The 13,088-nt window shown below is 36.4% G+C and overlaps 2 protein-coding genes across 3 annotated transcripts in view; both read right to left on the minus strand.

Annotated features, from left to right (window-relative positions):
- Window positions 1–2,680, minus strand: part of LOC139698876 (lysosomal dipeptide transporter MFSD1-like) — a 42,364-nt gene extending 39,684 nt beyond the window's left edge. The window contains exons 1-5 of one of the 2 annotated variants that reach the window (XM_071597823.1): window positions 2,568–2,680; window positions 2,150–2,426; window positions 1,886–2,036; window positions 1,682–1,807; window positions 770–975 (exon numbers count right to left, since the gene is read on the minus strand). In XM_071597823.1, the coding sequence (XP_071453924.1) occupies window positions 770–975; window positions 1,682–1,807; window positions 1,886–2,036; window positions 2,150–2,306 (640 nt within the window). In that variant the 5' untranslated portion in view covers window positions 2,307–2,426; window positions 2,568–2,680. The remainder of the gene's footprint in view (window positions 1–769; window positions 976–1,681; window positions 1,808–1,885; window positions 2,037–2,149; window positions 2,427–2,567) is intronic. The other variant, XM_071597824.1, reaches the window with a different exon arrangement.
- A 5,964-nt stretch (window positions 2,681–8,644) lies between these two features.
- The window catches only part of mus201 (rad2 superfamily protein mus201), a 29,682-nt gene continuing 25,238 nt past the window's right edge, over window positions 8,645–13,088 (minus strand). The window contains exon 10 of the mRNA XM_071597884.1: window positions 8,645–11,443. Within this exon, the coding sequence (XP_071453985.1) occupies window positions 10,113–11,443 (1,331 nt within the window). The 3' untranslated portion in view covers window positions 8,645–10,112. The remainder of the gene's footprint in view (window positions 11,444–13,088) is intronic.

Consider the following 13,088-nt stretch of genomic DNA (forward strand, 5'->3'; position numbering starts at 1 on the left):
AAAGTATCCTCTTTCAAATAAAATTTTTTATGTTTGTTAATATTTACTTTTGCGTCTTTATTTCACGAACGGGTACTACTTTCCGGATGACCCTCGTAGATGTAGATGAAGTAATGATATGGTGCAAAGAAAGCATAGTTCTTTGAATTGTTCAAGAAGTGAAAATCCATTAAATATCATAAAATGAATACCTTTAAATAGGTAGAATACCTTGAACAAATAGTTATATGTGTGCATTGATCCATATCGGCACTACTGAAAAGGAGATTTAAATCCTGAGATTTTAAAATTAAGCCTATAAAATGCCTCCATGATACTGGAGAAGGTTAGCTATTAACATTTTTTTTTCATTCATTATCACATTCTCCTACGAAAAACCACACATGTAAACCAAAAGTATAAATTATAGAACTGACATAACAAAATCAGATAGAAAAATGTTTCATTCATTATCACATTCTCCTACGAAAAACCACACATGTAAACCAAAAGTATAAATTATAGAACTGACGTAACAAAATCAGACAGAAAAATGTTTCGTCTGTTCCAAAACAATATAGATGATCTTATTCGTGAAAATACCACTTAAGTGTTAATCAATTTTTGTTGTTAATAATTAGTTAATATAATAATAAAGTTAATCAATATTATGGACTAAAGTACATGCGGTGGGCAAAATAAATTTTCATGCAAAGTTTTACATGAAATAATCCTCAAACAAAACGGGATATATAAACTGCCATAAATGATGACGCTAAATGCAACTTACCAATGAGAAGAACAACCCCAGTACACATGTATCCTTGGTAGTATTTGGACACCCAATTATATATGTACTGTATCACAAGGAAATTTACAGTAGAGCCAACACGAGCGAAACTCAGCTGCAACCCAAAGACCATATTGAGTTCTTTTCCTTTGAACCAAAGGACAGCATAATTGTTTTGTGCCACTGATAATGACTCCCCTCCAATTCTTCATTAGCCATTTATTTGAAAGAAAAAGCAAAATCATTAGATGCACGGACTTAGTGAACGTGGTAAAAATGTTATTTTAAAATATTCATTAGCATACAATATACATAGCATTATATAGCTTGTTTAAAAGTAGCATATTTGGAAACCTATCAACAGGGGAAACTTAGGCAAAATTTTATCATAACATGATGATGATAATAATAATAAGTTCATTGAATGGGTGTAACCTTATTCATAAAATACCATCACAATATCAAGTCTTAGTCCTTAGCTATGCAATGTTTTTTTCATCTCTCACCTTGTCATACTACTATTAAAACATAAACAACTGCAAGTATTTACATGAAAATGTAAAACATTCCTGCGCTTGACCACCTTTAACTTAGCCTCAGGATATCCTTCAATTATATTTAAGTTCTAAAGATTTGCCAATTTGCACTGATAAGTGAACCGAAGCAAATTCTTACACATTATACCACCCAATCGTTCAGATTTACAACTAAAACTTAATTAAATGTATTTTCTCAACTTAATATGATCAGGAGGCATCTCGTATATCAGATGGATGGTCCATGAGTACCGGAAGAATGGTCAATTGTTACCTCAACACAGTAACTATAATTGTATTTTTACCACTAAGCAATACTTAACAAATTTTAGGATGCCAAGAGTGTTTCAAAATAATGAAACTTGATTTAACTCACCCAAAGATGAATCTGCCAACAACCATCAACCAAAACGCATCAAATATACCTCCAAGGGCAAATATAACGGCGCCAATAAAAACCAGAGTGGCGTAGATCACAGTTCCCAATCGAATTCCAAAAACTCTGCACGAAAGTAAAATCGGTTATTATACGGAGAGTTTTAACTGGTAAAAATGTAAAACAAAATATTTCATGTCTTACCTATCGATCAAAAAACCACCTACAAAGCACAATATAACGTTTGGCCAAGAATACCACGAATATAAATAAACAAACTCGGCAGTGGTGAGACCCATATCAGCTTTAAAATTGTCTTGCAAAGCTCCAGGATTATCATAGCAGAAATAGGAACCTATAAAATCATTATAAATGATCTCCGTTAGGAAAATAAATGTCAACTCCCAGCTTCACATTAGCTGTTTACCTGATATGGATTGGGTTAAAATTCGAAAAGTAGCTACTCACCAAATCCCAAAAGGCACATAAAAAGTAAGGCAATAAACCTATGAAGTGCATGTTTTGGATTACAACACGCTGGTCCATTATACTCTTGATCATCAGGTAGCAGGGACTCTTTGGAAACATCAGCGTTTAAGGACTGATCCGCTGATATTTCCTCCATGTCTGTTCAGAAGTGACTAATGGTCACGAGAAAAATTAATAGATGCTTGGAGATTATTTCAACAGCCCGAACTTCAGTCTGTTAGCTATGCATAATAGTTCATGTTTCCCGCATAATGCACTGCAAAGTTTAATAAATAAATACAATACATATTGTCGAAAACAACAACAATATGTTTTCTCCAAATGACAAATATTAAACGAACTAATTATAATCTTTAAAATATTCATAGAACCCAAACCTCATGTAGTAGCACCTTACCCAAGATTTTGTAACATTGTCACTTGAATATCATTCCGAAAATTTATTTTCCTTGCCCTAAGATACCCTCCTTCTTAAATAGCTTCGTAATGACCACTGAAGTTGGTTACCATGACGTCATCGCCAACATACTGGTTACAGCTTAGCCAACTAATACAATTTGTATCGTTAAATTTGAAATTCTTACTTTTACCTTGTAAAGTCGTTCCATAGTAGTCTTTGCAAATTGTGAGCATAGGACCTCACTTTTACTATAAATAAAATTCTTGATGATTTTTAATAAATCTAATTGGCCAGAACAATAAATTCTAATTTTGCTTTTGGAAAACACTAGGAATAGGTTTGGTGCTCAAGAGGACTAATTGACCTTAAGAATTATTTCCACACATTACATTTATTTGCTTGTTCTCTGGCCTTTTTTATTGCCAATCATAATCAAATTTCCGAAATATCTTGAGATAAGCACTGCCTTTGGAAGTTGGAATGTTGGCACCTCATCGCGCAATCAGATAAATTTTACATTCCCTTCAACTTCAAGGAAGCTTTCCTAATCGTCACCCCTTCCTGTTATTTTATACAGGCGATTTGATAAAGACCTGAGCATATTTTCGACATGAACCTTTAATTTTGAACACCCATTCCAACACTTCAAGTCACCCCATTATTTATCTTTTCATTCGCTTTTTTCAATGTTGATAAATTTCTCATAATATTTAAAGCAAATTATATAGCAATGTTAAGCCCTAGAAAGTTCGGCTATTAGTCATCCCGCTACTTAAAGAAACGGTAGCTGAAGCAAAATGACTTGGCGAACCGAGTAATATATTTAACCGCAGTTATCAAACCGAAGTTTGATTCGGTTCGGTTGGCCGAACTTTGATTTGACAACTGCGATCAGCGGGTGACCATATTAACCAAAGTTCGGTTTGATAAGTTAGGTTAGTACTATGCCCAACGACGTGTGAAATTCAGTCATCAGGGAAGGGGAAGGTTCTTTCCTTGTGCCGCGTATAGCTTTCCAGTAAGATTTGGTACCCGAAAAATCACACAGCTTAGGGTGCCCAGGGATTAGAACCCGGGCTCTTTGGCCATTATAACAACACTCTGTACACTGAACTACCGTATCACCTTTCATTGATCTGTAATTTGAAAATTGAGGATTAAAAAAAAGGTTAATTATATGCATACCCTGTTTTAGGAGTATGTCAATGGTATCACTAATTTAGGAGTTCTTGGCATCCAAACCATGACCCTGAGGCAAATTTAAAGTTTAATGGGTGCCAAAAGTCAAAGGGCACTACATAGAACCAAGATATGAGTGGTCTCCGGTAGCCTTTTAGAGAACCTTAAAGCTGACCACAATATTTCCTGGTTCCATAATCCATATAGTTTGAGATAAATATATGATAATATCAAATAACCATTATCACCTACTCCTTGTAATGCTTTTAGAGTTATTTCTTTTTTATGTTTGTTCAGGATTTGTTCATAGTAGAATGTTTTTCTTACACCTAACTGCTTTTAATTCAAATACAATAGTTCAGAGATTCAGCCACTCTCAATTCTGATCGGACAAGGATGATAATAATATTGCCTAACAATCATAAATTTAATAGAATAATAATAATACCTGTAACTGTCAAATCAATTTATTGATTGTTATCAAAGAAGAGTAAAAAAATCAAACTATTTTTGTAAATAATAATAATCAATTGTATAAAGATAGTAACTATGTAGTTTAACCAAACTAATTGATTCTCCATCTCAAATGTCCAACAGATAGGGAGAGCAAGGGACAAAATTCAATGGTTTTTTTTTCCAATAGAGCAAGATCTAATTTCAGGTAGCAGAATGTTAAATATTTTCATACATTTTTGATGGTAGAGACCCTGAGTTTGCATCTGTATTGTATAGTACTACAGTACGAATAAACATCAGCTCGTGTGGTATAGAAAATAAAGTTATCCTTTGATAGAAATATATACATATATACTCATTCACATAGACATAGATGTATGGAAAAGGGATAGGAACACATATAAAGGACGAACATTATGCTGCATAGAGTTGACATCCGTAGATTTATAGAGTCCCATTAGGTTCTCTCAATGATAAAAAATTAATTTATCTGAATTTTTGATATTTTTGTCATACATAAAGGTTGTTCACTCAGATTTCTAAATCTTATGTAATATGAATAATGTAATAATGCATTGCTAGAAAACATCTTAGGAAACAACATTAAGTTTCCTCAGCATAAACAGGCACTTGGAAGACATCTTGGAGATGACTAAAATATCCAAGGTCGCTTTACTATCAATGAGTGTTCTCAGCAATTTTGATTTACCATTGACTAAGATATGACTTAAACTGCATAGTAAATACTGTTTTATCTGTGTTTTTAACAAACCCATCAATAGAAAAGTTAGCTTAGGAGAGTATTACTCGATGGATCAGTGGACATCTGAAGGACCCTCATTTCTTAGCATGGAGGTAGTATCATCTAAAAACAACATGGTATTTCATTTTACATACAATGTCATTGATCATCTCAAGAAACATCCAAGGACCAAGGTCTGAAAATTGAGAAGTTCTGGTAGGGAATAAAAATGATCCAGGATGAGGGCAAAAGAGAATTTATGAAGGTAGAAGTCAATCAAAATAAATTTTCTGTGGAAGGGAATACACTTATCAGAACTAAAATTTGTACAATATACATACATATATAGTATATATATATATTATAATTATTATTAGGTAATCTACTGGTTAAGGTAGGTTTTTGGATGGACATAATTACTAATTAAATAGTTTGTGACCCAGAGCAAAACACAACATCCTACTCTACATCAGGTCCCTCTTCAGCTCTGAATACTTTCTTCCTCCCTTCATCCCGTCAAACATCCCTATCCTGTTCCTTCCCTTTCCTCATTTGCCTAGCATTCTCCCCTCAATTACAGTCTTCAACATCCCGCTGCTGGTCAATACCCCCTTCATCCACTTTTCCTGCCTCCATAGGATTTCTCCCAACAAACCCCTCTTCGCCCACCATACCAAGTACTACCTCATTTGTTTTCTTCTCTGTCCATTTCACCTTCTCCATTCTTCTCCACACCCACATTTCAAAAGCCTCCAATCCATACTCCTGCTTCAAAGACCACGTTTCCCCGCCGTACATAGCTACGCTCCATATCTAAGTTTTTACGAGTCTCTTCTTAACATCCTTGCTCAAAGTCCCTGTCATCAACTCCCTCCTACTTATGAAAGCCTCTTTGCCTAGCGAAATTCTTCTCCTTATGTCCCTACTACTTTGACCGTCCAAAACACTACCGAGATACATAAACTGTTCTACCTGCTCTAGTTTTTGCCCTCCTATTTTAATGTTAAGCTTAGCCTTTTTCTTTCTAGAAAATCGCATAACCTTTGTTTTATTAATATTGATTCTCATCCCATATCTGTTGCACTGAATTTCCAATTCACTAAGCAATACTTGCAACCCCTTGGCTGACTGACAAACTAAAGCTTGGTCATAAGCAAACCTAACTGATTTTACGAATTCCCCCCCCATTTTCATTCCGACATCCAGTTCTTCCCAGGCCTCTTTAATCATTTCCTCTGCATGCAGGTTGAACAGCAACGCTGATAATGGGCAACCCTGCCTTACACCTCTTCCTAACACTGCCCATCCGGACTCCCCGTTCCCCACCTGCACCTGAGCAGTCTGAGACATGTCCAGGTAGCGGGTTAACTTCCTATTCCTCCAATCTATTCCTATTTTCTTCAAAATACTCATTAGTTTTTCCCAAGTCACTCTATCAAACGCTTTTTCGAAATCTACGAAACGTAAATACCTCCTGGCTGTGTTCTATATTCCTCTCGATTAAAAATCTCATTACTGCAATGGCATCACGCGTACCTCTCCCCTCCTTAAACCCAAACTGATCATCCCCTAAGTAATTATTTGCCCTACTCTCTATCCTTTTGTTTATGATCCTGAGAATAACTTTAGAGCTGCAAGGGATATCAAACTTATTGTCCTGTAGTCCTCACCTGATATATATATATATATATATAATATATATACCGGGTCGCAGTAGTCCAGTGGGTATAGCATTGGACTGCTTACCGGAGGGTCCCCAGTTCGATTCCCGGGCAAGGCACTCTGGGCACCTGCAGCTCCACCCAAGCTAAAGTGATTTTTTGGGAACCATAACCGGCACAGGGATAGGAACTGGCCCCCCTACCCTGATGTGTGAATTTCACACCCCGTATAGGGCTTGGTACTTGGTGATATCTACCATCAACTACTAAACCAACCTTTGGGTTGATTACTGTGTTATATATATATATATATATATATATATATATATATATATATATATATATGTGTGTGTGTGTGTGTGTGTATGTATGTGTGTGTGTATATATATATATATATTATTATTATGATTACTTTTGATTTGCCCAGAGATCACTGGAATATATACCATTAAAACATACACAGTGAAAAATATATGAGCTGGAACAGACTCTGTCTGCATATTTTTGTTTTTAATTTAGATGGTTGCCAAAGGGCAATTACAGAAATTTTAATTTAAATTCTCAGTTTTCCAAACCTACAAAATAGTCGGATCTCATTACACATTTAGTATTGGGGATGTGTAGCAAATGGGTTCAATAAATAACAGATATTCCAAAACACATATAAATTTATTAAAATCAGGTACAGTGACATTCCACTTCCAATTACAAAATACATGATTCTCCCTTGATTCTATTTTAGCTAGAACTTTATATTTGATTTTCTAGCATGATACTTGTGAATTACAACACTTGAAAGACATTCAATAACAATTATATTTTATAAACACTGAAAATCATCTCGTAAATTTTCTCATTCTTCCATCATTCTTAAAATGCGCCTTTCATCGTTACCCTACACTCCACACTTATACACATTGTTTTGGCATGTTTCATGAAGTACAGAATAAGTCTAATTATAAATATAACATTGTAAGTAAACACTCCCATCAAAATGCTCCATCATAAGGATACAAATGAAACCAATTTAAACCAAATCACTCCACACAAGCTCACAATGTTTTCACTCAGTAACAGCAAATATGTTCATAGATGGATGGAACTTTATAAATAAATATAGTATGAAAAACTTCTTTGTATTATACATTTTAGATGATTTGACATAATCAGTGACACATTAACCCCTGAAAAAGTGCAGTTTTCACTCTAACTTTCCAAAATAACTGACTTATAAATCTTCTAATTGATGATAGCTCATTGAGTACAGTTTTCATTGTACGAGGGTCATCCGGAAAGTAGTACCCGTTCGTGAAATAAAGACGCAAAAGTAAATATTAACAAACATAAAAAATTTTATTTGAAAGAGGATACTTTAAACTACTTCTCAACATAATCTCCAAGCAAATTAAGGCATTTGTCATAACGTGTGACAAGTTTCTGTATTCCTGCTGCATAGTCCTTCGCCGCCAGCTCATTGAGATACGCGAGGGACCCATCTTGCACAAATTTTTGCATAATGCAGATGGTGTTTAACAATTTCATGAACAATTGTTCGAGAAACATTGGGAAAATGCTCACAGATGTCATCAATTGTGACGCGCCGATCGTTCCTCACGAATTCGTCAACTGAGCTCACCAGTTGGTCTGTAATGACAGACGGTCTCCCCGAACGCTCATCGTCGTGTGTGTTCCCCCTCCCCATGTTGAAGTTGCGACACCACCGCCGAACAGACGACTCGTCCATTACATTGTCTCCATACACCTCCTTTAATTGGCGATGAATATCACATGGGCGAACGTTTCTTGCATTGAGGAATTTAATCACTGCCCTCACTTCACAACTGGCGGCGTTCTCAATTTTTTTAAACATTGTAAACAATCACAGAAACAACACAGGCAATGCTAGCGTCACGCAACTTGGCTCAGAGAAGGCAGACAAGCCACTGAAGCTATCTGACCTCGTCCAGCGGCTACTCGCGTCGTCAGCACTTCATGCGGCACGAACGGGTACTACTTTCCGGATGACCCTCGTATGTTGAAGTTCTTTTGTTTGGAAATGCTCAGTTTTCAATTGATCTAGAATTGACTTCCACTACATCTTGCAGGAAGCCATAATTTATATTCATATCAAAGTTTCTCATTCAGTAGAAAAGTGCAATACACATTTAATTCTTTGATATTAAATATGCATTTAAGAATACTAACAAATATAGCGATACTAACGCTTTCAGTGCTACAAATCAATGGCAATCTGTTACCAAATTCTCATAAGCTACACCCTCCACTGACTGAAGCATCTATTGGCTTTGACAGAAACTAAGAGGACACCAAATGATGGAGTAGAAAATTTGCCACCCCTTGCTGCCTGGGAGAGGATACTGGCTTCATGGTTTGTCACCAAATTTATTTGCTCAGCAGTAAATAAAGACCCGCCTAATGATTGGTCCATCTGATCCATGTTGCACTAGGTCCGCTGAGACAAGAGGTGTAAGTATGCAACCAAATGGCATTGCTATGATGAAGTCATCGAACTGAAGTTTTACGTATTTTCTCAGCATTTATTTAGATTAGGAAAAACAGTGGGATGCAACATAAAAAATAAATCGTGAAAAATAGCCAACTGCAAAATTCATGTGCTGTTACCAAAATTTGTCAGTGAAGCCTTTCGCTGAAGCCAAAAATATGAAAATCCTGTGCTATGACCAAATTTCCAAAACAATTATTTTCATTCGGTACTTTCATTTTTACCATGTACTTCAACATGATCAAAAATTATTCATTTTTCTACATGCTTACTTACATAAAATATTGCTCTTTTCATAACTACACAATTACTAACGAGATGAGCACTTAAAATAGACACAATAACTCATTTTTGCAGGCAAATGACAATAAACATGTAGTTACAACAAGGTATAGTCTCATTTTGTTACTTTACTCTTTTTGAATGCTTGCTGTAGTTCAACATACATTTCTGATGTACAGGAAGAAGGGTGTAAAAAGAGTACATGCTGACGAGGAATGGGTAATCAGATCTGGTCAAGGAAAATATTGTTGTGATGTTCATTGTAATCTACAATCCCCCTCATTTAGCATATCGCAGCTTCTTCCTTTTCTTCAAAATAAAACTCAAATTGAAGGGGCAAAGATTGGACATTGTTAAAGAGATCCAACAAAAACAAAGTAGAAAGAACTGAATTCACTTAACAAGAGAGAACATTATGATGCCTGTAGATAGTCAAAAATGACTGTATTGAACTTGAAAATTAAACCACTGAAACTGTTTTATTTAACAATGACTGTAATTAAAAGTAGACGCTTTAAAAGAGACAACTTTGACCTGAATGGAGGTAAGTAGGACATTAACTAAAATTAAATGTAAAATAAATAAATTTCAGGAAATTTTGCAAAGAGCAGCTCTTCACAGCATAAATAATTCCTTTATTGTCTTCTCCACAATTGATAAGACAACGTGAAAAGACTTCACTTTTTCCGGGACATTTCCTAATCACTATCACTACTCTCTGAGAGAGACACTTCCTCCCTTTTCAACTTCTTCCCTCCTCGTCCCAAATTTGACCTTCCTGGACCTGCTCTCTTACCTCCACTAATTGATGATTTACGCATGACTTCAATTGCTTTCAACCTCCTCTGCAAGGCAGAAGCATTGTCTTTCTCTCTTTGAGGTATTTTGGCTTGTGAGTACAAAGAGGAACCAAACCCAGTTTCAGAAACCAATGTTTTACTGCCACGAACCCTATTCCTAACAGTTCTACGCAGAGGACTTGAGGTGGCTCGAGAGGAGACTCTGGACTTGGTTACTGGATGTCCTCTAGCCTTAGCAAGTTCCTTGGCAAACTTCTGCCGCATGAGTTTCAACTTCCCTGATGGGTCTCTCCTATCAAATTCTTCATCGTTAAAAATCCTTTCCTCTTGAAATACTGATGGCTTCTGAATGACAACTGGGGAAGCCTGTTCTCTGCTTCCAGTAGCCTGATATTCTACTCCAGCAACATGATCTCCACCTTCAGCAGCCTGAATTTCATCTACAGCAGCCTGATCTTCACCTTCAGAAGCCTCTCCTATACCTCTATAAGCCTGATCTTCACCTTCAGAAACCTCATCTTCACCTCCAGTAACTAGATTTTCATCTCCAGCAACTTGATATTCGTCTCCAGCAGTCTGACATTCGTCTCCAACAGTCCGTTCTCCTGATTCAGCCGGTGGATCAACACTTTTGACAACCTTCCTGGCAACTCTACCCTTTTTCTTTGGAGGGGAAGACACTTCCCTAACAGCTTCTTCACCTTTTCCGGCAATCCTCTCCAGGGCCTTTTTAGTCCGAGCACCCAATCTGGAGCCTTCCACATCGATCGAATTTGATGGCACACTGATGCGTGAAAAATATGAATTCAAGGACATCTGCTTCCGGTCCACGCAGTCCGAGAGCTTGAGGCGTGCAAACAGAGGTCGGAGAATTGAGTCAATCCTCTCTTCAGTCCAACCAAACGTGAGCCTTGCGTAACGCCTCAGCGCAGCTTCGTCAGGCTTCAGCCACATGAAGGGATCCCTGCAGTCATCAACCGAAGGTTTGAGGTATGCCTGTACCACGGTCCTGCTTGGGAATCCAAGAGGAAGGAGGGACCCTCCATTCTCTTTTGCATCCGCAGCCTTCAGGCAAGAGCAAAGTCTGCGTCTCAAAACTTTGGCGACATTCTCTGGGGGGTCGTAATATGAGTGGCCAACAGGAGTTCTTTCCTTCTCATTCCTCTCGATTCGCCTCCACCAATCAGCAAAGTGCTGCAAACCAGACAAGGCGGCCTCCACCTCGGGATCTGCAGGAAGAGGGGAGTAGACAGATTTCACAAGTGAGATGGGAGATGATTGAAAGAAATTGAAATACAGTAAACTATTAGAGTAGTTGTGAGCGGATCATCCTTTTTGCAGATTTTCTGAGCTACTCTCTCTTCCCAGTAGAGTGAAAGTTTAATAACCTTACCATGATTAAGATAATTATATACTTTGAAAGTTTGATTTATGAGGGTAAGTCAATAAATTAGTCGTATAAGGTCAGCAATACAAATGCAAGAGCTGTTAATGAACAACATTTCGTTGGCAATTCTTCGAACATCCACTGTACAATCCACCGACTTAACCCCCAGTGATTTTCACCTGTTTGGGCCCATAAAAAATCATATGGGTGGCTGTAGGCCATAGAGGTTATTTCCTGACTGTGACAGCAAGCAAAATACTTAATGCATAGTAAAATAAAGTAGTCAACAAAGTAGTCATTAGTGTAATAAAGTTTTTGCGTGAAAAAATACTGAGTGCATTTACTCAGTGAAAAGACTTCTTTACAGCCAGCTATCAAGGACTTGTAAAAAGATGGGGTGAGCGTTTCTGTATGCAAAACAGGGTAACACATAGAAAAGTGAAATAAATTTCACAAAGGTAATTTGATTATAATTGCCTCTCCCCAGTTTTTGCGAGTAATTTATTTCCTTACCCTTGGTTTTTTTTTAAATACAAGTTTGAAAAGACTTCACTTTCTTAAGAGTTTTTAATTAAACATACTCAAGAGTTGTCAACAGTATTACGTAAATGGTTTAATTTGAACATTTTTGTACAATCTATACATTCTCATTATCGTTTCCCTAGCATTCATTAACCCTGAGAATTCCATATCCCTGCTTTAAGGCGAGCAAATTCATAGTTTTACCATGCAAAAAATGATTCATTAACTATCTACACTACATTATTTTAATTAGGATCATATGACGAATATGAATCTGTTTGGTTTGGTTGACTGTTTAGGGCTTGATTTTATGTAATTCCTGTGCATGGAGTAAAATAAAGATCTTTCAGAAAACTTATGCTTCAATGCCCTCTACTAGTTTTAAAACTTTAATTGCACCATCCAGGTTTATTTATTTAATTTGTATCATTGAGGATTATGTCCTCTCCGGTTTCAAAGATGACATAATATGAAGGGTGGGCTGTAATTGCTTGTGAGAGATATAATGGTTTACTAACTTAATGGGTCAACAATTGATTCAACATTGGAAAGAACCATATTCACAGTCCCAGACTGGTTGGATGTCATCCCTGAATTATCTGTGCATCTCTTAAGATGCCAAGTGATTATTTATGAGCATATTTATATTTGCAGATCCTATCAATGTTCACACACACAAAAATTACTGCATATGAGATATTTTAGGTTATGCTGTATAATGTACAGAATTTTGGAAGCACATTTATGCTATACATATTCAACAATTCTAAGTGAATAAACAGAAATAACTATATGAATGAATGACTGCAGTAGACTTCTTGTTTAGCACTGCTTACTGTTTGAGCTGATGTTGATTGCCAATTATTAATAATGTCAATATTTGCAATGTGCTTCAGTATGTGCATTCAATGTATCAGAAGTGGAGTTTTGTTTCACAGCGATTTGTTTTCTTCACAGCATTTGAC

Source organism: Hetaerina americana, unplaced genomic scaffold (assembly GCF_022747635.1).
Source record: "Hetaerina americana unplaced genomic scaffold, ioHetAmer1.1.p SCAF_9, whole genome shotgun sequence".
NCBI classification, from domain to species: Eukaryota; Metazoa; Arthropoda; class Insecta; order Odonata; family Calopterygidae; genus Hetaerina; species Hetaerina americana.